This window comes from Oryzias latipes, chromosome 11 (genome assembly GCF_053564925.1).
Source record: "Oryzias latipes strain Hd-rR chromosome 11, Olatipes_Hd-rR_3.1".
Lineage (NCBI taxonomy): Eukaryota > Metazoa > Chordata > Actinopteri > Beloniformes > Adrianichthyidae > Oryzias > Oryzias latipes.
In genome coordinates this window covers 4869525-4894107 of record NC_136247.1, presented here as the reverse complement: position 1 = coordinate 4894107, position 24583 = coordinate 4869525, and the positions used below count along the sequence as shown (strand labels likewise).

Here is a 24583-nt window from a genome sequence, read left to right as displayed (position 1 = left end):
CCATTTACCATTATTGCTATTTTACCACCATTTACATTAATGCAACAGACAAAAAGCGGTTCTTTTTTTTGGTCTACAAAAAGATGCTGCCTGTTGAGATCCAATTTGAGGACCACTCAAAGACTTTGTGGTCTGACTGGTTCAGGTCCTGACCTGGAACCAGTGGAAAAAAACGTTTTGGAGCCTCACAGTTCTTTCTAATGCTTTGTGGACATTCGCTATGATTCTCGTCTATAGACATTTAGACCCCTTGAAAACATGCAGGCACTGCAGCAGCATCCATGGACCTTCTGTTCATCAGCCTGTTTTCAGAGTCTGGAGCTATGAAATGAAGCATCCCTCTGGTGATTTCCGTGACATAATTTAATAGAATGTATTAATGTTATTCATGGTTCTGTCACTTCCTTTGATCTGGTTGGAAAGATGGGAGGGAAACTCTATAATAGTTTGACTTTGTGCTGTCAGATCTTTTCAAGAGCAGATCCATGAAACCTCTGAGCTTTTTATGTGGAAATCTGGGTGTAACAGCGGCAGCAGGTTGGAGTTTTGCTTAATTTCATGAAGGTTTATTTTACTTTGCTAAGTGGGGGATGGTGTTCAGCTGAACATAAGTAGAGCCCATTGTGAACTTTCAAATGAAAAATGATTTAAAATGAGACCTTTAAGTTCTTTATATATCCTGGCAGGAGCTATAATGTGCATTTAATAAAGGATTTAAAAAATATAATTAAGAATGCAAATGCAATTGCAAAGCATTTTAAAAGTTCAATTTATAAATATTTAATACTAAGGACAAACGTTTTGATGATAACCAATAATACCTTCATCTTTGTTACTTGATAATAATCTGCAATTGGACTGAAAAAGTATTAATAACCAAATTTCTAGAACTGGATTATTGCTGCTATATAAAAGAAAGGTTGACAAGCCAATCAATCCACCAACCAATCAAAGCAATGAATCAAAGAATATTAAATCAAGAAATCCTTATTAAAACCAAATGTGATGGGTTTTCTTTCTCTGGTGTAAGAAAAGGAAAACTCTTTGAATCCAGACTAGGATTCTTGAGCAGATATTCTTGATTCAGAAAAATCCAGCCTTCCTTTAGTCTGCTTAGTCTTTACATTTGATTTTACTGAGTGGACTAAACTACAATCAATTGACACATATCCTATTGGGGTACATCATCGTGTCTTCATTTATTTCCCGTCTGTGTTCCCTCTGCAGTTGGAACACATCAGGGTTCACTTGCATTAAGCAAGAAACTCTTGCTTTGAACATTCATCAGCATTCGACTGGAAGCTAAGTGGCCATGATTCAGAGGTAGAGTGGTCGACCTCTGATTGATTCCTGCTTTACCCACCGATCTGTCAAAGTGTCCTTGGGCAAGACACATTGCTCCTGGTGGTTATAGGTTGGTGCCAGTGTTTGGCAGCAGAGCCGCCATCCGTGTGTTTATGTGTGTGTTTATGGGTGGATGGGACTGGGACTGTAAAGTGCTTTGAACTCTAAAACAAGGTAGAAAAGCGCTACAGACAGAATGATCATTTTCATTCTTTTATCTTTATTTATTCCTACTTTGTTCTGATAAAACCTTTGGAGGTCTTTGGAACCTATCATAGAGTAAATGGAGATACATCCTGCTGGTGACTAACCAATCATAGGCTCTAGTGAGGGAATCTGTGATGGGATTCTGTTAAATCTGTGTTCTGCAAAAGCAGCAAACAGTTTGTCCTGCAGCACAAAGTCAAACCTAACAAGAAGAGTGATTAAACTTGTGCTTTCAGCAGCTGGGATGATTGTTAAATCTTGGTCAGTACGTCTCATCTTCACAGCTCAGATGCAGTTTGGATGATGCACATATTGTTACCAACTTCGTATTCTTGGCAGCTTCTACAGCAGCCGTATTGTTTTTTTTTTTTTTTTATTGAAGACCAGTCATTTGTTTTTCCAGAAAGACCTGCAAGTGTTAAGTTACACATGAAGATTAAAGCTGTGAGACTTTTCTTAATAGTGACATTTAACGCAAGGCTGCTCTGCTGATGACTTTCTAATAACTTTTAGAGCCATTTACTTCCATTTATCTACTGTTTAGATAATTGACAGCCCCCAGCCGTCATTATTTTTCTATATTCAATTTGGATGAAGTCTAAACGTTTTAGCAGTTGTGTAAACACCAACTTGAATGATAGCTCATTACTTATTTACTGCATTACACTGCCCCCCTGCCCTCAACAGATCAGGTGTTGGTGAAGTTTTCATTTTTCTTCTCAGCTGCAGCGATTGAGCTGAAGACGTTCAGGGGAAACTTTGCTATGGAAGAAAAGCTTCTACTCTTTTGTTCTGAAGCAGTTTAATGAAAACATACTCAGATTTGAATGGCTTAAGGGTGTAATTTGGATGAGAGGATGCGAGTAATGCAGATTAAAATAAATGTTTGCTGGAGTTGAGCCGCTGATTTAACAATAGAAAACTCTCAGATGGGGAATAGAAGCCTTTCAGGGTCACAGACCAGAGAGAAAATGCAGAGCGTGAGACAATGTGAAGACAGAAACTGTTCAACTAATGAGTGGGAATGACAAGGTGAAAAATGGAGATGGAACGGTAGACTGTGCAGGTTTGGAGGATGCAGAGACGGAGTGATGGAGAATGATGAAGGGAGCAACTTCTTGTTTTAGGAAAGTGATGGATGGCAGAAGGGTTAGACGTTAAGGAGGATTTCATTTAGAGTCCAGGTTCCTGAATTGCTCTGGCTAATTTAACTTGACCTTGCTGGGGCTGTTAGTTATTTCAGATATATTTTCCATTCATCATAGTGAGTAAACCGCAGTGAGCTCTCAGTCTGGTGTTTGATAAAGATCCTGCTTGTTTGTGAGGAAGTCCAAAGCTGTAACCAGAAAAGATTCAGTGTTTGGCAAATTTGGGAACTAAGGTTTCGAGGGCCGACCTCCTGCAAGTTTTCCAGAAACTGCTTTTCCTGTTGTTGATTACCTGGATCAGGTGTGTTTAGCCAATAAGGAGCTCCAATGGCAGGATGGTTGGAAAACATGTAGGACACTGCCCGACAAGTCCTGGATTTGGGCACCCCTGGTCCAGAGGATCTGCTGTAGTTCAAACCAACATCAGAACGGAGAAGAAAGGGGATTGAAATGACTCACCAAAACTGGGAAATAGAAGATTAGCAAAACCTTGTCTGGTCTGATGAGTCTCCATTTCTGCTGACACATTCTGATGGTAGGGTCAGAATTTGGGGTCAACAACCAGAAAGCATCCATTCTGCCTTCAGTGGTTCAGGATGGTGGTGGTGGTGTAATGGTGTGGAGGATATTTTCTTGGCACACTGGACCCCTTAGTACCAGTTGAGCATGGTTCCAACACCACAGTCTACCTGAGTTTTGTTGCTGACCATGTCCATCCCTTTCTGACCACAGTGTTCCATCTTCTGATAGCTACTTCCAGCAGGATAAGGCTCCATGTCATAAAGCTGGAATCATCTCAGACTTGAACATGACAATGAGTTCACTGGACTCAAACGGCCTCCACAGTCACCAGATCTCAACCCAATAGATCACTTTTGGATGTGGTGGAACGGGAGATTGACATCATGGATGTACAGCAGACAAATCTGCAGAAACTGTGTTATGCTGTCATGGCAATAACGACCAAACTCTCTGAGGAATGTTTCCAGAACCTTTTTTGAATCTACTGTATGCCAACCCGGCACTAGCAAGGTGGTGCTAATAAACTGTCTGGTGAGTGTAGATTTACACATGTTCCATGTAGGTGTGTGAGTGGAATGTTTCTGTGCTCCAGCCTGAGTTAGAGGTCTCACTGTCCTTTCAGCATCTCAGCATCTTCCATGTTTTAGCGGCTGGAAGATTGCTTCCATAGAAGCGGTCTTTGGATGTCTGGCATTGGTAGAGGCAGATCCTTCCGACTCTGAGGAGTCTCAAAAGATGATTTACAGCAACTTCTGATTTCCCCTCAGGAATAAATATAGTATTTTTTTAACTGGACTGAAAAGAACGGCAAAAAACCCTTGGAGATCTGATTTATGAAATGTTATTTGTTTTGTCTTTTTTTTTTACTTCAAATTCATAGAAGTTTATTCCCATTCAGCCTGTTGAAACACAGATTCTGATGCTTATTTCTTTACAACATATCCTTTAATGAATTCATGTTTAGACACAACTGAATTAAATCTTCGTTGTTAAAATTTTAAATTCATAATTAATGAGTCTCTTCTGTTTTGAAGTTCACCTACACAGAAGCACTCATCTTTTGTTTTTTTGTTGGAATTGTTGGGGTTTTAGTATTGGCGAATCTGAGTGGGAAAGCTGGTGTGGAGCAGTTTTTTTTTTCTTGAAAGAAGGAAGTTCTTTTATGATGTCAGTCCTCATGAATTCCAGAAGTCCATGCAGTGACTCAATCTGCAGCTTGTTCTGCAGAGTCAAATAAGTAGACGTAGTGAAGGGAAGTTTCTGCTTGTGCACTTGTGTGGCACGAACATCGTATTACTTTGGTGTTCTTGCTTCAAACTGATAACTCCAACCGAAACCCCTGCTTGTCCTGCAGTTTTCCTTTGGAAATTTCATCCAGAGCCGATTTCATATTATTTTAGATGTTGGTTCACACAGCACCTCTTGTTGAAATAGGGTCGAAAGGTTTTCCTCAAACAGATCCCTGAAGGGCGAGGTCGTAGAGACAACATTTACCATCAGAACATTTCAGATGATTGTTGGTGTTTGCTGTATTAGTTCACTGAGGTGTGCTGCCAAATCCAGTCAAAGCGTTCATGTTGTGTTCTGCTTGGTTGACAAGAACATGCATCACTGACCAACCGTGAAGCCAGACCACATGTTGACCAATGACGAGTTGGGGTTCCTCCATTTTTATATGTGGAATCGGAGAGGGGGGGGGGGGGGGGGGGTATTACTCTGTGGGGATGCTTCAGTCTGGAGCTGGAACACTTGTCAAGGTGGAAGGAATCATGAAGAAAGAAGGTTATGTGAAGATTTTGAAGAAAACCTCAAGCAATCTGCAGCCAATCACGGTCTGGCTTGTCACTTTGTCTTCCACATGACAACAACCCACAACAGGTAAGAACGACCTTTAGAAGACCACAGTGAAGACCAGAGTGACAGTTGGTGACTGACCTGCACAAAGCCCTGACCTGCATCTCACTGAAGTTTTGTGGGGTGAACTGAAGACTAAGGCTATTCAGTCTGGAGAAGTTTGAGAGGTTTGCCAAAGACGAATGGGGAAGGATTCCTCAGGAGATGTCAGAGACTTGTTGAATACTACAACAAACAACTGCAGGTGGTTATCTAGAGAAAAGGATACACAATTAGCATCAAGAGGGCTAGCAATTAAAGCTATTAAAGTTTTTTATTTTTGTGAAACATTTCTGTTACAGTGGAAAGTAAAATGATGGAAGCATCCATAATCAAGCTAAGATGTTAAACATTTGTTGCTCTGTTTTACAGCTCTTGGGAGAAAATGTCATAGTGGGGCTAATAATTTCATCTTCAAGTGTAAATGATTATAGGATATCAAACCAAGCAGTGTCTATCTATCTTTCACTCCTTCTTTAAGCGTAACTTTAGTCTGTTTCCAACGGTTTTACAGCAGTACTGCGAAGTCGCTCTCAGCTGCTTCTTAACAGTTGAGCTTCTGATTGTCAGTAAAGTGGATTCAAACATCCAGTAATGAGGCAGGAAAATGACATGAATGTGGACCGTGGCAGCAGCCAGCAGCTCCAGCCGCCGCTCAGTGATGACTCGGACTTTTCTAACCGTCGTTAGCAGCTCTGGATTTGTGCTCGCCAAACAACACTCCCCCCCCCCAACCCCTGCCAGGTTCGCCGTTGCAGAGCAGCTTTGTTTGGTTTTCCGCTCTCTGGAGACCGAGGTGAGTGCTTTATAGCGCTGTGCACCGTTCCAGTGTCGTACCGCCCCAGAGTGCAAATATTTGACCATAACAAAGACGCCATGTGCAGTTTTTTAGTTGTGGCTTTGTTTCCCTGCAGACATGACAGCATTTCCATGCCAGGAACCATGAATCCTTTTTGTTTATCAACGCTACGTTTTAGCAGGTTTCTTCAAACAATATTTTTCTGTTTCTATTTCTAGTTTGTACTTTCAGCATTAGATCATGTTTTGGGCTTGTTTAACGTCTAAATGAAGCTGGATCTAGAATCCAAAAGTGATCAGGATTTGATCAGACCCAGCCTGGTCTCTAATCAAAAGCATTATAAAGGGGAGCTGGGGGGGTTCAGCTGTCAGACTTGTTTAGGTTTGAGTGGTGTGAAGGTGAAACTCACAGAAATGACGGAGGTGGGGGTCAGAAAGTCCCATGTGGACGGTTCAGTCTCTTAGAATTGCTGGAGTGTCTTCATGAAGTCTTTAAACTGGAGCGGAGCGGCTCAGCTGCAGTTGAGGGAAATCCTTGCAGAGCCCAGTTCTGGTTCTGAAACAGCAAAATGAAGCTGGTTCTGAAGATTCCTGCTATAACTGCTCAAGAAAGAGACAATCCCTGAACAGAGAAACAGTTCACATAAAATAAAACGTGAAACTTTTTTTATTTTTACTTTTTGAACAGTGACTTATACAAAATCTCTAAAATTTTCCATCATTAAAGAAGCAGTAATTATGAGTGAAAGTGATCTGTGGTTAGAAAGATGCTGTTTTCCTTTGTGTCTTTGTGAGAATAAATGTTTCTGCTGGTGTTTACATCTGCAGGACAGATTATCAGACAGGATTTATTACAGCAGCTGGTTATCGTAGTCAGCGTCTGGGAGGGGAAGATAGCCGTAATTATTTTCCGCTCAGAAGGGATTCGTAAAGATTTGATTTTTAAACACTGAGCTTCCTTCCTGTCTGCTGCTCAGTGGAGCTCCCACAGCTCCAGACTTCCCTCCTGAAGCTCAAGCTGCCTGGACTGAAACCTGGATCAGGAAAGATCCTTCTGTTCTTCTTTAACGGGTTTTCAGTTTGGGGCTTTTTTCCTTTGGTCACACTATGACATCACAGAACCAGGCCAGGTCCATTTAACTGGCTGTCAGACTTGCTGTCTTTAAACTGAAATACAGAGGTGTAGCTGACCCCACCCCTTACAAGCAGCCACCACAGGCTGACCACCTTAATGAGGGGGGAGGTTTAATACGTTAACTAAAGACTGAAGCTTAAACCTTTAATGTTTAAGCTTCAAGCTAGTGATTTATTTGGAGTTTTTGAAAACTAGTACTACTTTGATATTTGATCATTGATTAATTATAGTTGAAATAATTTAAATCTTTTGGATTTATCCAAACTCAGCTTTTGTTAAGTTAAGTTTGGATAAATCTTGAATTAACTTAACTTTTAATAAGTTTGATGTGTTTTTGATGAGTTAAGTTTGTTTAACATCTACTACCTTTGAAGAACTTCTGAAAGAGATCATGGAGGATGCATTGCTGCTTAGAAAAAGGTGTTTTTTTTTGGGTGATGGAGGAACAGTAAAGTGCTGTTGAGAGTTGACTCTGACTTTGCTGACAGTGGCAGCATGTCTGACACCCCTGAAGAGGTTCAGTGGGTTCTGAAAGTGGATGGAATAATAAAATAATTTCTTCAGGTCTTTCCTAGAGGAGGTTTTTTGAGTCCAAATAATTAAAACTGTGTATTTAGTATGAAGTTCACACCGGTCTCTGAAACACACTTTCGAGCAACCACTTCCAATGACAAGTCTATGTAAATGCACATATATGTGCGTTTCAGGTTTCCACATTCTCAAGATGCTAAAACTCTCTTGTTACGTACGTTTTTAAGTCAGTGTTCAAGCTCTACGTGCAAAATGTGGGACAATTGAACTCGCGTCAAAAGTTAAACCATGAACTCTACGACACCAAGTTTTTCATCGGAATAGAGCTGTGAAAAGAAAATACCAGGAGCGAGATTCACCACATTTGCATCTCCTCCACATTTCACACCAAGCCTCTTTCAACTGCGTGAATGTCCACTAGTATATGACCAGTGTGAACACTATATGCTTAAAGCGTGTACTAAAACTGCCCATTTCATGCCAACACTGGAAAAAATCTTAACATGAGTTCAAAAATCTAAAATCTATGATGTTTTTCTCTGGCTACGAGTGAATAGGTCTGCTAATGAAATGAGTAAGATTAGCCTTAGTAACATTTCTTAAAAGAAATTGTGATGTCCTGTCCTTTTAAGAGAAAATAACATTGTGAATTTAGAACACTGGTATTAAAAAAATAGCTCCAGTAGTTACAAATATTAAGTACTAAAATAAGCATATATTGCTCAAAAAAGTTTTATGTACTTGAAGTTGGTCTATTTATACCCCCCCATGTACATTTATAGGCACTAGCCTGAAGACAACAGTCCAATTATTCTAATTTCTAGACCATAATTCTCTTAAAGAATTACACATTTGTCTTAAACATTATATGTAAATTATGGGTCAAAGACCTCTCCTCATTCAGAAATGACACCTCTAATTGAAAATATAATGTAAGGTAAAAAATGTAAATATATTTTTTTATTAGAGATATTAAAAATGAGATGTTTTCCAGATGAAATGACTTAAAAGATAAAGGTTCAATTATAATTTCTGAGCTTAATTTCATTTTTTTACTCTTAAATCCAACTGTTGCTTGGCACAGCAGAATTTGCTTTTTGTAGTTACGAGTTCATAAACTTATGATTTACATGTTTTTTAATCTGAAAACCCAAACAGATGAAATATCTGCTGAAAAAATGCCACCTTTATTCTGCAGATCTTCATTTTTGTATGATTTGGTGAAAGCTGACGCCAGTGTTCGGGCTGCAGAGACAGCAGGTTCATCTGGAAGCTGCTTCAGACAATGCGACAGATGTGATGGACTGCACATGAACAGACTGACACACCGAGAACTCGAATCACATCCCAAAGAGCCCAAAAGACTCTGCAGGCACAGATCTATGAAAGTACATGTAGTATTTAAAGTAGTACTCCTCATTAGTCATAAATCCCTGCAGAGTTCCCTCTCATTGGTCAGACTTTATGAAACATATCTTCCTCCTGCTGCTGAAGGTGAGGATGCTAAAACTGAGAAAAAAGCGAGCCAGCAGATTGCTGCTGAGGCAAAACACAACTTCAAACACGGGCTGGGAGAAACGGTGGTGGTGGTGGGGGGGTCTGTTATTTGAGTACACAGAAGTCACACGGCTGCAGCCCAGAATGAAAGCCATGTTTGGAATGAGTAATCCTGTTGGAGAGTGAGCGTACGCTGGGGGCAGCGCTGTTTGGTTTGGTCTGCTGCTGTGTGGAGATGAGCCATTGTTGTTCCTCCAAAAAAACAACAACTGTTGCTTCAACAGAACCTGCAGTTTTCTGCTGCTGGGGATTGCTATGGCAACCGATGCGTCTTCTCAGGTAAAACCTTAAAACGGCTTTATATATCACCTGCTTGTATCAGCTAGGTGAGGAGGGGGTCCTCAAAGCTCCCCCGGCACCATACTGACCCCTACTCTTCTGCTAGTCTGACAAAGACAAAAGTGAGGCAAATGAATGTCCTGTCCACAAAACACACTCCGTTGTTCAGGTAGCAGTCTCCCCTGAGCTGGAGAATCAGCTGCTGCTCCTGGTCAAATCTGGGGAGGGGGTCGTGGTTTCAAAAGCTCTCCGATAATTATCAAATTAATTCAATTCAATTATAAAGCTCACAGCTGAGGTTGTCTCTCAAAGCACTACACAAAAGACAAAAAACACTAGATGGACACAAATATGATCAATTCAAGTCATTTAAGTTTTCCCTGATTAGTAGAATCCAATTGAGCCCAGTTTATCTAAAGGAGAACAAATCACCTCCATATATGTTTGTCTATGACCAACATATATCATGGAAGGGTTCTGTGTGTGATTCACCCACCGAGATCCCAGTGGAGAGGAAGATGGAAGATTAGATACCCCACTCTGTGAAGGTGACCTTCTGTGTGTCCAGCCGAGGTCTGAGAGGGAAAAATACTGAACAGAAATACTGAACCATCTGCAGGAGGCCACGCCCACTCCCCTCTGTCTCCTCTGTCCGTTCAGGCCTTTGGCTTCTCTTTCATCAGCTTTTCTTCCTTTCTTCGTCAGAACATTACATTTCCTTTTTTTCCCGTTTCCTTGATTGGATCCATACTTCGGACCGTGGCTTTTCTGAAGTTTGCGGTGTTCTAAAGCACTCATTTTCATTTGTTAACGTTTTCATCACTTTCATTTGGATAAAATTTAGATATTAACTCTTCTGACCTCCTTATAAATAATAAATGCCCACTTTTCTGTGGAAAAGATGATAAATGGGTGTAGGGCAGCAAAAATGATCAGACCAATGTGTTAAATGGAGATTTCATCACATTTATATCTTTTTGAACCTCTTATTCATTTAGCAACCTGAAAAGTTGTATCCTCCATTTTCACAGTGGATTTTTTTATCATTGATTATCTGTGACCCTCATGGAGGGATAGGCCTGGCTGTGGATCTTCTGCTGGACTGCATCTTTAGTCTCTCCTGGTCCAAACTGCGTTTCATCTGCTCCAAAAGTGAGGAGAAAATCATCCAAGCGTGTTCTTGGCTGGTTTTCCTCGCAGCAGACGGGATCTCCAACCATCCGTTGAAAGACAATACCACTCATGTGAGGCGTTGTTATGAGGATCCTTCTAAAAGGGGCAGATGGCTTCAGGGCATGACTGATGCTGTTATTTTTAGACTTTCTGCTGCTTACTTCAACCTTTTAGAGCACATCTTCAGACAGTAAACGGTGACCCCACATGCTCACTGAGCTGTTGCATGCTGCTGTTTATTTTTAAATGTAGCAGCTGAAACTGTGGTAAATCAACGCCACTTCTTTCTGCTTCACACCTCCTCTGTCAGTAGAAATACGCAGCTAAGGCAGTCAGCAGACTTAACGCCCTCTTTGTTTTGGAGTATTTCTGTCCAAAAGCCAGAAAGTGTGACGTGTCATGAACACGACTGATAGGATTTTTCAGCTTTTTTCGTGCTTCACATCCTCGTGAGCTGAAACTCGCCGTGACACGTGACATAATCTGGAACACGCCAGTAAATCTCCACGCCGCCTTTACCCTCACCTGGGCTGAGGCCTCCAGGGGGACAGCATAGGGGAGGAGAGGATTGCTTAATCTCTGAGTTGTAGTGTAATCACAGGTGCACCCCCCCCACACACTCGGTTGCTGTGGCAACGCCTGCCGCAGGGCTTTGCCTCTGCAGACTCCAGCAGCAGCGTCTGCAAAGAACAGGGCGCACATGGAAACCAAACCAGATCCTCTTGTTATGTAAGTCGCTGCACGAGCTGCACCTGCTCATGAGCACACAGGCAGATGTTGTATAGAGTTTTACCTTTGACTTTGTGGGAGGCTTGTGCCTTAAGAGCAGGCGACTCACCTGTTGGTGCCCGTTGATCGAAAGGTGAGTTAAAGCAGGATGCGTCTGCGCCAAACTCCCAGTCCTTCCAGCTAATCGACATCTTTCAAAGCGTTCAAATAAAAATTTATTAATTAAAATCATTTCAAAAAGTTGTCCCAATTAAAGCACCACCTAAACTGTCCCAGGTGTGGACAAAACAATTCGAACAAGGCAAACTCCACCTCTTGCATGGTACCATGGTAACTGAGTGCACATCTGTGGACAGTGTTTGCAGTCATGCAGTCGTTACAACTGCCACTGGGGTTCATTATATGACATGAAAAAATGTCAGCAAAGGTTTCGCCGTGGACGACGCCATCCTGAAGTCCAGTGAACCTCCAACAGTCTGTCCCTACACACTTAAAATGGGTTTTTGCATTTCCGCCTTTTTGTGTTGACCTCACAGGCCTTTTAAGGTTCAAAAATGTTAAGACAGGTTAAACCATGCTCACGTCCTCCATGTCATCAGGTCGTGGGCAAAGGCTAAACTTGGGACGCTAAAGAAGAATGGACCTTTTACTTTGAGACTTTCAGACGTGAGGAAAACTGTAACATTTACACTTGTGACTTCCATACTGCCACACTGCGTGTATCTAACAGGACAAACATGTACGAGCATGTTGACCAGCGTCAGATTTCTTAGTTCGCAGGTTACTATTCTCTAACTTTTCAGGAAAACTAATTTTACAAGTTTGCAGGTTTAATTTAGATCGTTAAAGTGAAAGCTTCAGAACCAGAAGTGCTCATTAATTTCACTGCTTACTGCTGTTGAAGAACAAACATTGAGCTGTTAATGTTTTCCTACATCTAGAGAGGCAGGAGGACGCGATGCATGTTTTCCCCGTGTGTTTGCTCATCTGATTGCAGTGGAGAAAAACCAACTCTGCAAACAAAGAATCACTTTTTGTCGTAGTCCTGTGGTCTCTCCGGTGATGGTTTCACATTTGTGTTCAGAATCTAATGTTGGCGTGTGGCATCCTGAATGAATCAATGAATATTTTCATGCGTGTTGGTAACCGGAGCATGTTGGATCACTGCGGATCCACATTTGCTCAGGTTTACTGTCCAAAAAGTGGAGGTTGAGACTTCAGCAAGTGTCTCTGGTGAAGTCCATCAGCTCATTACTGATCTAATTTTGTTTACTTTTAATGTGAAAGAATTTATTTCCAATTTTAGAACCAATGTAGCTTACTTATGATTTGCACATCTCCTAGCAACAAGACTTTGAACAATCTAAATATATCGCCTTGCCAAAGGGTCACTATAGGCTGCCAGCCAAGAAAAAAAACGCCTGACCAAAATAGGCGTGCACGTGTCTGTGCATGTATCTGAAGACATGGATCCATTATTGACCTTATGCTCTGAGCAGCAACTCTGGATTAAAACAAAAGTGCAACCATAGGGGGCTTTGCAGTTGGGTTTGGGGTCATATTCACAGGAATCTATCTGTGGCTCTCAGATTTGTAGGAGTTCTGACATGAGAGCAAAGAGCAGCTCGCTCCTATATTCATCACGTTTGCATTCACATTGCAGACTGTGCAGAGCTCATGTCCATGCAGGTGTACCCAATGACAAAGCGGTGCCTGGAGGGGCTTTGGTTTCTCTGAATTACAGGCTACCAGAAAGCCTCTGGAGGAGAGTTGTTCAGCTCTGCCTGAAGGTCCAAATTTGAAAGAAACTGGTTCATCTTCCACCTCAGCTTTGAGCTCAAAGCCTTCTACAAAAACAGAAACACGCCGAGTGGGATGGAATGGATACACTGACAGCTGAGGTGTGTCCACATGGAGGTCAAAGCCCCGCCTCCTGGAAGGCTCTCTCCTCAGCACCACAACACTTTCCACCCAGCAGAGTCAGTCTGGAGTGGATCTGGTTCTGACTTTCCCAGCACTTCGCCTCATTCTGATTTCTGGTTTCTGTGTTCAGATGTGCTGTTGAACGGAAAACCATGTGACTGTGACGTTGTCGCTGAATGCATCGTGGGCGACGCTGTGACCCTGGAGGTCAAACTGACCAACCTGAGCAAGAACTCGGTGGGCCCGCTGGCGCTGATGGTGGTGCCGTTTCAGGACTACCAGAACGGAGTGCAGAACTACGACATGGATGAAGCCGTCACCTTCATCGGCTCCAACATCTTCTGCATCAGCACGGTCAGTTAGCGCCTCGGGATCAAGTCCGACAATAGCCATGCAGCTTACTGTTCATTAAAGGGCCTAAACTATGCTACTATTAAGCCTTTCAGAGGAAACTGTATCCATACGATCATTTATTACCTTTGGCACACTACAAATAACTAATGAAATATTATTTTCCTGAGCTCTTTTGCTATCTGGAGGTAAGACCACTCGATCTCTGAGGCTCCGCCTTTCGCTCCTTGTGAGTGTCGCCCATTTCATGATGTCATCCTAGAGCCGGCCTCAGCAGTGTGTCTGCGTTTTTCCCACAAAAGCAAACAACATCTGGCCTTTTCTAAAGACTGATGTGCAGATTGTGCATAGAAAAGGAAAGCGTTTTCTTCAATCACCGCTAGCTCCGCAGAGAAAGTGGGTGTGTGTGTTAGCCTGGGGGCGGAGCTGGCAGCACAGACTCCTCCTGGAAGGGGCTGGTCCTCAATTATCTATGTATGAATGTGACGAGCCTCTCGTTTTTGTGGATTAGGAGGGGCTGGTGCTCGGCGCGCAGGTTTTTAGAGGAATGCTCAGAGGTGCATGAACTGATCAAAATACCTCTTTGGTGTTTCTTTTTGTGAGGAATAAACATTATGATACACTTAAAAGCATAAAAAAATGATTTAGCATGAAATAGACCCTTTAAAACACTGGGATCTATGGGCTTCAGGGGGTGAATGTGTTTTCCTATGGACATTTGAGAAAGATTTCCTGTTTCTATCAGACTTCATTCTAAATACAGCAAGAATTCCCACTTTGAAGGCCGTCAGGAAGGTTTAACCACAAGCAGAACAATTGCAGGCATTTTAAAGAAAAGACACATGGACAGGTTTTGTTTACAGAATAAAACAAAAAAGAATTGTTCAAAATATTTTTTATAATGACACACCATCCATTTATTTTCTTTTTTTTAACACTACGCATCCCTTTGGGGGTCGCGGGGTTGCCAGAGCCTTTCCCGGCTGCTGTTGGGCGAAAGGACACAAAATCCCTCCCACACACACTCACAGACACTTTAGAATGAACCAATCAGCCTATGAAGCATGTTTTTGGACTGGGGGAGGAAACTTCCAGAGTTTCCGGAGAAAATTCATGCATGCACGGGGAGAACATGCAAACTCCACATAGAAAGATCGCAGCAGAGCCTTCTAGCTGTGAGGCCAAAGCGCTAACCACTGTGCCACTGTGCAGCCGTCATGACACACAAAACATTTTGTTTGTGTGAATACTGCCAGTGCAGCCAGATTTGCAACCAGAATCTTTGAAATATTAGTGCAGCTTTTCGATTATCAGAAAAAAAAACCCTGTACAATAAGTTATATAAAGAATGATAAGAACAACTCTTGATTTAATAATTAGGTTACAAATAATAAAATTTAGATAATAAATCATATATGTTTTAAAGTGCTTCATGAAACAATACAGTTGTTCTAATGTTTTCATAAAGACGTGCTGCTGACAGCTCTGCTGTCTGTTTTCTGTCTCCAGGTTAAAGCCAAAGACAGTTCTGTGTGTGAAGGAGCTCTGATGTTTCTTTACACCGGAGACTTCTACCTGAACATCCGCTTCCAAGACGACAGCGCCCGGCGAGGGCTGCCTTTGGCGTGGTTTACCCTGCCCAGCGTGCACATCAGAGCCTTGGATGCTCCACTGCAGGCGGGGGCCTAGGGCCTCCAGGCCACATGGTCACGAGTTGTAATGACAGACTGCTCTGTGGGTCCACAAAGACCTGCAAAGAGACATGAATGTAAGAAGTTTCTGCAGCTAAGGTTGTTAAGGTAAAGCAAAGCCAACTTCAAGCTAGTAAACAATCAACACGCCGCATTTTCAATGCTGAAAGTGAATGATGGTTAAGCTAACATGCTAGCTTGTGTTAGCTGAACCTTCTCTGTATGTTTGAGCACTGCAACCCCCCCATGTGATCTGTCACAGTGGAACCTGCGCTCAAAACTTTACCTGTTACCTTCAAGTTCAAAGGTTAACTTTTCACCAATCTATTGCTAGCTTGTTGTTGGACACTAAACTCAACAATTCAATGCTGGACAAAAGTATGGTCACTTTTAAGTTGACTTTCCCACAAAGATGTTGTGTGACGTGATGCTCTGTCTGCGATGATCACAGTTTATACATGAACAATAAAAGCTAAACAGCAAAATATTAACGTGTGTGTGTGTGTGTGGGATTAAAACACTGAACACCACGGAACTGGAGGAGAACGGTGGATCACCGAGGGCGGGGGGGCAGCATCCTGTGCCAGGTCCATAGGAATCAGGAGCCCTGAGGAAGGGGGTGGGACCAAGCAGGTGAGTGAGTAAACTTGATTAACATAAAGCAATTTGTAGATTTCAACCATAAAGTTTTTTTTACAGGAATTAAGTTGATAAAATTTGGGAGACGAAATTTGATTTTTCATATTATTTGTATTTCACATCTATGTCTTACACATTAAGGTAGCTCCCGTGTGTGACCCTGGTAATCTGTTATCCCCACTAACAGACTGAAGCAGATACTGATGACAGATGAATCCACCAGCTTTGTTTGGATGGAACTTTTTGAAAGAGTCTGAACTTTTTCCATGTTTACTGCAGCACAACTGTTCGGATCTGTGCGCTGACTGAGGAACGGCCTCCTTTGTAAAACTCTCCTGAAGTATCTGGACATAAAGAGTTATTTAAAATCTCTGCTGCTTTTGAATCCTAAAACTACATTTTACGTTTTGTCAAATGCAACATGCACAAGAGATTGGCAAGGAGGTGGTTGTTTGCAAATATTATTTATTTCCAGAGAACGAGCTCCGTTGGAATTCACTTAAAGCAAACTCTTCCAGAGAAAAGCGTCCATAAACTGCTGTTTGTATCCTGATAAACTTAAAGCTAAAACGTGGAAATCTGTTTAGTGAAAATGTTGAAGAAAGGTGGAAGAAAGACATCAAATCTGTGCCCTTCAACAGGACAGCCCAAACAAAGTGACTGATCTGCTGTTGTGGGTTTCTTGTGTGCTATGACTTCAGCATTGAGTCATGGCCAAAACTATTAGCACCCTTGCGATTCTGTCGAAAAACAGTTTACTGTGGAAGTTAAAGCCCCGTCAGTTTTCACACATTTGGTTTTGCCAAATTTGTTCTCTATATTTAACCCCTCCCCTGGGGGGGGGGGGGGGGGGGGGGGGGGGGGGGGGGGGGGGGTGAACTGCAGACACAGTTGTGTCAGGAACCATCAAACCCCTCAATGTGGAATATCATTGGGTATTTAGCAAGACCCAACTACCAGAACCTCCCAATCAGGGCAGACACTCTGGTACAGAGCTGCAACAAAACACAAAGTCACACAATCAGAAAAAGATCAAATAGACATCATGAACTTTTAATTTAGTTGAACCTTCGGATAAACAAACAGCTCCTGTTACATCTCTTTACTGGAATTTTGGTCCCGTGTTTTTCTTCCAGGTCATTCAGATTTGAAGGCGTTGCTTCTCAACTGTTGTTTTTAGATATGTCCCCAGATGCTCTATAGAAAATCACTGACATGTTTCTCAGTTCTGAAACTTCGCTCCAGCAGCTGAAGAATGGCAGAGATCTAGGCTGATCATGAGAAACATCTCTGATAGAGCTCTTCATGGAGCCAAAAAGGATTTTCAAAATCTGTTCAGCTTTTCAGATAATAAGATTGTTTCTCATTGTTAAACAGTCTTTTTAATTCTGGACATGGCTTCGCTGTGTCTCTTTAGCACCACGGACAGCGCTCTGTAGAAAAGCCTGTAAAAGGGAAACACTTTGGTGCCACGTGTGAATAATTGAGAAACCCAGAAGGCAAAGAAGAGGACAGATGTCTTTCTCATGGATCAAAATGATCATCAAATCTGGACTCCGTCAGAACTCTCCAGAGCTTTGTGTTTTGCCGTTCCTGAAGAGCTTTTGGAAGGGAGTTTGGGTCGTTCTCCTGCTGGAGGATCTCTGGTAGAGATGCAGTTTTCTGACCCTGCTCTTTCACTGTGATTTTTATTTTTTGTTCTAGCTCATTTTTCACGCAGGTTACCACAGAGCTGTGGCCTCTAAACTTCTTGAAGGAACAGGAAGACTTGTTGCTCAGAGAAATTTCATGTTTTTCCTGATGTCATAAGGTTGAGTCGTGAATTCTGGATGTAAAGTCTTTTTTCTTAAAAGTTTTTCATCTCAGTTAAGTGGCTTCATCTTCAGACTTAGATGAGTGACTCACTTTCTAAATAATGTCACCTGGATTAATGAGAATCTTCAACTGTTTGTTCTCCCTCTACACCTCTGTCTTTTCTCCATGCTCAGTATGAGACAACATGAAGCTTGAGTCAATTTTACCTTGGTAGCAGGTGTGATAACTTTAATGGACGCTGGTTGCACCAAATACAAATTACAGGAGGATCACATGCCTGAAAATCCACTCAGTCTTACAGTACAGACAAGTCTGGATGTGAATTTTTTTTTAAGTTTTAGATTTATCCAAAACTTCAACCAGTGAGACTCAGAGAGAAATTTCTGCTACTGAACAGTGAAGTTTTCCAGATTCTTGGATTTCTTCCTGATCATCAAGTGGAAATGAAACATATGTCCAAACAAACAAGTAAACTAGAATGAATGTCAAATCCATTCACATGTTAGTTTCCTAAAGTTTACCACTGTTGTTTTTCTACATCTAAAGAATCCAAAGGGAACATTCTTAGAACATTCTAGACACTGGATGGTCACATGACTTTATTCAAAGTGCTTCCAATCATTGGACTGAAATGATGGACTGATAAGTTTAATGACATCACATGTGTGTGTGTCTGCTGTGATGCACTTGGTCGTTTTTATGTTATAGTAAAATAAACCCACCATTTCTCAATCCAAATGGTATTTTCCAAGATAGATTGCAATCAAATTATTTCCTTTTTAAAGGTATAGATCGTTTTGATTTGATTCGATCAACAACTTGCTTTAGACAGATCAATCTGGTTGGATCGTAGGAATAGAACGCGATTAATCAAATAAGTCGACTAAATGTTACTGAGGAAAACAACTTTGTTTTGTTTTTTTCTTCCTGGTAACAAACACAAGAATTTGCTAATGTTGCATATTGCTCTGATCTCATGGAAGTATTGCTGCTCTTTCAAGAACTTGTTTTGGATTTTCCTCCAATATGGAGGCGTAATGAACAGAAGTCTCCAACAACCCAGATTGTTTCCCATTAGGGTAATTGGCGTACACTTCTATTGCACTTTACTAGCTTCATTAAAGGTCCAAAACACTTTACAGTCACATTCACACACATTCACACACTGATGGGGACTCCACCGCCGAACACTGGCGCCAACCTTCCACCAGAGGCAATGTGGGGTTCAGTGTCTTTTCCAATGACACGTTGACTCATGCTTGAAGTAGGTGGGAACCAAACACGCTATTTTTGGATCAGAGGTTGACCGCTCTACCTCAGCCCCACGGTATTCAGTGTGGAAATCTTGATATCAGATAGAAAATATCCATGTAAACACCAAGAACATCTACTAATCCCTGATCTCATGAAATATTCATCTTTCTTGAAATATTCACCACCGTTCCAACAGTAAGCTGGCCGTCCCTGAAACTCTGATCAGTTTTCTTATCAGATATCAACACTTTGTCATTAGCAACCAAGCTTCATTACCTTCAAGCATTTCCATCATTCTGATTCTAATCAGCTTAATAATCATCCATCAATCTGTGCTAATGCATGTGCTGCCCAGTATTAGCTCCAAAATTGAAGAAAATCAGTCTTCTTGAGAGCAAACAAGAGCCGTTTTGATTTAGAGGCGAAGAAAAGCCCCAGAGCTGATTGAGGACAGTCACATTCGTCTGCATAAAAATATAAATGCAAATGAATCTCCCAGAAGCCAGAGTTCAATCAAAGCCCTCTCTCTTCTCTTCCATTGCAGAGTGAGAGTCGCGTCCATCCCCACACTCCTGCAACCTTGACATGTAAATGATGGTAGAGGAGCAGAGCGGATTAAGGTGTAAGCTGAAGAAAGACAAACACTTTGACACCTGCAGCTCCGAAAACTCTGACAAAAGCCCCCTCTGCATGCAGGCCCATCCACTTCCCCATGCTGACCGCCAAGGCAGCACGCCCACCGGCGCTGACCTGATGATATGAGGCTGTGATCGCAGCAGTATTTGACTGCTTCAGGGCAGAATGTTCACCTGTATCTCTGTAGGAAATCTGAAGGTTTCTGACTGAGACGAGTCCTCTGCATAAAAACACAAACATGTGTGTGTGTGCAGGTGTGTGTGTGAAGGAGGTAGGTGTGAGTGTTTGCACTCAACACTAAAAATAAATTCAGTGGCTCAGGTGTGTGTGTGGGTAATGTGTCTAACCTATAATTAAAATTCAAAGGGGGGAGGGGCTTTACATGATCTTTATGCTGTTATATGTCCAGAATTTTGCACAAACCTTTTGCATTTGAACAGGGCTGGAATTCTGTCTAGGGTGTTCTGGTGGTAACCCTTGTGCTATCTTAGATGACCCCCCCCCCCCCTATATTGACGTGTTCTCCCTACCATGACAAAGGTGGATAAAGGTGGAAAGATTTCATGTAATCCATGGACACCAGTGAAGATCACAAATCATTGAAGAAAAAAGGTTCAGAGCACTGTCTAGTGGGTCTAGATGACCCAACTCCCAATGGTAAAGTGCCTAGGATAGCATAAGGGTTAAAGCATGGTTTCATTAGTGAAGTTCTGCCATTGACTGTAAATTAGAACTGGACTGAGTGACTCCTCCACCCTGGTGTTCCAAGAAGATAAAATCCCATAAACTTCTATAAAGAAACAAACAGCTGTTACTCATATATGCTATTGGTCAGAAGAACCATTTTTGCTCTGATTCCTTTTTTTCAACATCTTGGTGATAATCCTCTTTTTTTCATGATGTTTTTTTTTTTTAGTTCAAGTTAGTCAAGTTACAAACTGACCAATCGGATGCCTCGATAATGGTAGGGGGGTCTTGCGTCAATCTTTCAAAACGTTTGACAGATTTCATGTGGCCCGTTTTTAAGTGGTAGGGGTGTGACCTTCCAACAAGTTCAGTCCTCATTGGAGAGACTGATTGCCGTAGAAACGTTGTCTCAGACTGAATTGAACCAATCACTGCTTACTTGCGTTGTCTGGCTCAAACATGGTGGCGGCTGTATCTTGAAAAAATGGCGACTGAATTGACTTCAGTTGGTTGGAGCTGTAAGTAAACCGTTTTCTTCTGATTACGTCACACTGACTCGGTCCAGTTCTCAGATAATCAATAGATTCTGCGTCCATGTTCCTCCAAAGTCTGAATCCACTGGTGAACCACAGTGAGGGATGTGTGTTGTGTGATCTAAACATACAGTCAGGACCTAAATATTTGGACAGAGACGCATTCTTTCTAATTTTGTTTCTGTACATTACCACAGTGAATTTTAAATAAAACAACTCAGGGGCCATTGAAGTGCATACTTTTAGCTTTTATTCCATGGGTTGAACAAAAAGATTGCATAAAAGTGTAAAAAACTAAAGCATTTTTTAAACACAATCCCTTCATTTCATGGCCTCATAAGTAATTGGACAATTGCATGGGGAGGTGTGGGCAATTCCCTTGTTGTGTCATTATGAGTGAGGCAGATAAAAGACCGGGAGTTGATTAGAGGACTCGTGCTTGAATTTTGAAGATTTAGCTGTGAACAGACAACATGCGGTCAAAGGAGCTCTCCATGCAGGTGAAAGGAGCCATCAAGCCAAGATCCAGAGGGTACACTGCAAGATGCAAGGCACTCATAAGCCTCAAGAACAGGAAGGCTAGATTGGACTTTGCTAAAAAGCATCTAAAAAGCCAGCACAGTTCTGGAAAAACATTCTTTGGACAGATGAAACCAAAATCAACCTCTACCAGAATGATGGCAAGAGAAAAGTATGGAGAAGGCGTGGAGAAGCTCCTGATCCAAAGCACACTACATCATCAGTAAAACACGGTGGAGGCAGTGTGATGGTCTGGGCGTGCATGGCTGCTAGTGGCACTGGGACACTAGTGTTTATTGATGACGTGACACAGGACAGAAGCAGCCCAATGAATTCTAAGGTGTTCAGAGACAGACTGTCTGCACAGATCCAGGTGAATGCAGCCAAACTGATTGGGCGGCGTTTCATAATACAGATGGACAACGACCCAAAACATCAACTCAGGAGTTTATTAAAGCAAAGAAGTGGAATATTCTTGAATGGCCAAGTCAGTCACCTGATCTTAACCCAATTGAGCAGCATTTCACTTGTTGAAGACTAAACTTCAGACAGAAAGGCCCACAAACAAACGGCAACTGAAAGCCGCTGCAGTAACCCACCAACCCTCCTCACAGCCCTTCCCCTGTTTCACGGCTGACCAAGTGAGGGGGGAGCTGAGGAAGCTCCGGCTCAGGAAGGCAGCAGGTCCTGATATGGTGTGTCCACGGCTTCTGAGGACCTGCGCTGCTGAACTCGGGGAGCCGCTACAACGCATCTTCAACCTGAGCCTCCAACTTGGGAGAGTGCCCACCCTCTGGAAGACTTCATGCATCCTTTCGGTCCCCAAGAAGAATCGGCCCAGCGAGCTGAATGACTTCCGACCGGTGGCACTCACATCACATCTGATGAAGACGTTGGAGCGCTTCTTCCTCAAGCTCCTCAGACCACAGGTGCTGCACGCCGAAGACCCTCTACAGTTTGCCTACCGGGCAGAGGTTGGAGTAGAGGATGCCATCCTCTTCCTCCTACACAGAGCACACTCGCATCTGGACAAGGGAAAAGGCACTGTGAGGATTACTTTCCTGGATTTTTCTAGTGCCTTCAACACCATCCAGCCCCTTGTACTCCAGGAAAAACTCTCCAGTATGCAAGTGGACCCGTGCCTGGTTGCTTGGATTTCCAGCTACCTCACTGACAGACCACAGTACGTCAGGCTGAAGGACATCACGTCTGACACTGTGGTCAGCAACGTGGGAGCTCCACAGGGGACTGTACTTTCCCCTTTCCTCTTCACCCTGTACACCGTGGACTTCAGCTACAACTCGGACACGTGTCACATCCAGAAGTTTGCAGATGACACAGCCATCGTGGGGTGTATCAGTGGCGATGAGGAGGAGGAGTACAGGAGCCTGGTGAAGGATTTTGTTGTCTGGAGCCACAAAAATTACCTACAGCTCAACACCTCCAAGACTAAGGAGCTGGTCGTTGACTTTGGGAGGGACAGACCCAACCCCAGACCAGTTCTGATAGGAGTGGAGGAGGTGGAGGTCGTGCAGACCTATAAATATCTTGGGCTGTGGCTGGACAACAAGCTGGACTGGACGAGTAACACGGGGCAGCTGTACAAGAAGGCCCAGAGCAGGATGTACTTCTTGAGGAGGTTAAGATCCTTCAACATCTGCAAGAAGCTCCTGGGGATCTTCTACCAGTCTGTGGTCGCCAGCGCTCTAACGTACCCTGTGGTGTGCCGGGGGGGGGGGGGGGGGGGGGTGTTCTGTGGTTGGCACAAGGCTGGACCCTCTGGCTACTGTGGCAGAGAGAAGGACACTCAAAAAACTAACGTGTATCCTGGACAATGCCACCCACCCTCTGCACACGACCATCAGTAGCCAGAGAAGCACCTTCAGCAAGAGGCTGCTCCTCCCAAGGTGCAGGACAAATAGACTGAGGAACTCCTTTGTCCCCAGGGCCATCAAACTCTTCAACCACCACTTGGGAGGGGGGTGTGGGACAGAAAGGAAAGGGCCTTGATTGACTTTCTTAAATGCTGTTTTGCAGAAATGTAAACTGTCTTTTCTGTTTTTACTTTTCTGATTATGTCTAATAGTGCTGTACGCGATGGAGATGTCAATTTCCATGCGGGAACCTCCCAAATGGATAAATAAAGTTGTCTGTCTGTCTGTCTATCTATCTATCTATCTATCTATCTATCTATCTATCTATCTATCTATCTATCTATCTATCTATCTATCTATCTATCTATCTATCTATCTATCTATCTATCTATCTATCTATCTATCTATCTATCTATCTATCTATCTATCTATCTATCTATCTATCTATCTATCTATCTATCTATCTATCTATCTATCTATCTATCTATCTATCTATCTATCTATCTATCTATCTATCTATCTATCTATCTATCTATCTATCTATCTATCTATCTATCTATCTATCTATCTATCTATCTATCTATCTATCTATCTATCTATCTATCTATCTATCTATCTATCTATCTATCTATCTATCTATCTATCTATCTATCTTATCTAATCTATCTAATCTATCTAATCTATCTAATCTATCTAATCAATCAATCAAAGCCTGGCAGAACATTCAGAAGGAGAAAACCCAGCATCTGGTGATGTCCATGAGTTCAAGACTTCAGGCTGTCATTGCCAACAAAGGCTTTTCAACCAAATATTAGGAATGACCATTTTGGATTTTATATTTTTCATGCATCTTAACCTGTCAGTTGTGATTATAAAGCTCCAGCGACTTGTTTCTTTTTGACGCTTCATGATCTTACCCTCGCTACTATAATCACCCCCCCCCCCAACTGTCATCCCTCTCACATCTTTCCTCCTTTTCTTTTCCGTCCGGTCCAACATAAAATATTTACAAAAATAATTAACATGAATAAAGTTTAGCTGAAATTACAAAAGGGGTTTATTTAAATAGACATCTGGTGTATCATAAGATTCATAACCCCTGTTGTAAAAATAAAATATGTCCAACACAAAAGGCTTTCAGCTCTCATCTGTTTGCTTAGCTGTTGAACAGGACAAAAAAAAAAAGTAATGACCATTTTGTTTTCAGTTATTTCAATTGTCCAATGACTTACCAGTCCATGAAATGAAGGGATTGTGTTTAAAAAATGCTTTAGTTTTTCCACATTTTCATGCAATATGTTTGTTCAACCCATGGAATAAAAGCTGAAAGTCTGCACTTCAATGG

The 24583-nt window shown here is 42.2% G+C and overlaps 1 protein-coding gene and 1 long non-coding RNA gene across 3 annotated transcripts in view; one reads left to right on the top strand and one right to left on the bottom strand.

Annotated features, from left to right (window-relative positions):
- Positions 1-15766, top strand: part of trappc9 (trafficking protein particle complex subunit 9) — a 169293-nt gene extending 153527 nt beyond the window's left edge. For both annotated transcript variants that reach the window (XM_023960198.2, XM_023960197.2), the window contains 2 exons: positions 13370-13593; positions 15100-15766. In XM_023960198.2, the coding sequence (XP_023815966.1) occupies positions 13370-13593; positions 15100-15279 (404 nt within the window). In that variant the 3' untranslated portion in view covers positions 15280-15766. The remainder of the gene's footprint in view (positions 1-13369; positions 13594-15099) is intronic.
- Positions 4298-10623, bottom strand: LOC144995130 (uncharacterized). Its single transcript, XR_013658763.1, has 3 exons — positions 9911-10623; positions 6323-6468; positions 4298-5327 (listed from the first exon to the last, which is right to left on the bottom strand). It is a non-coding gene; the product is annotated as an uncharacterized LOC144995130 (long non-coding RNA).
- Positions 15767-24583: the final 8817 nt, after the last annotated feature.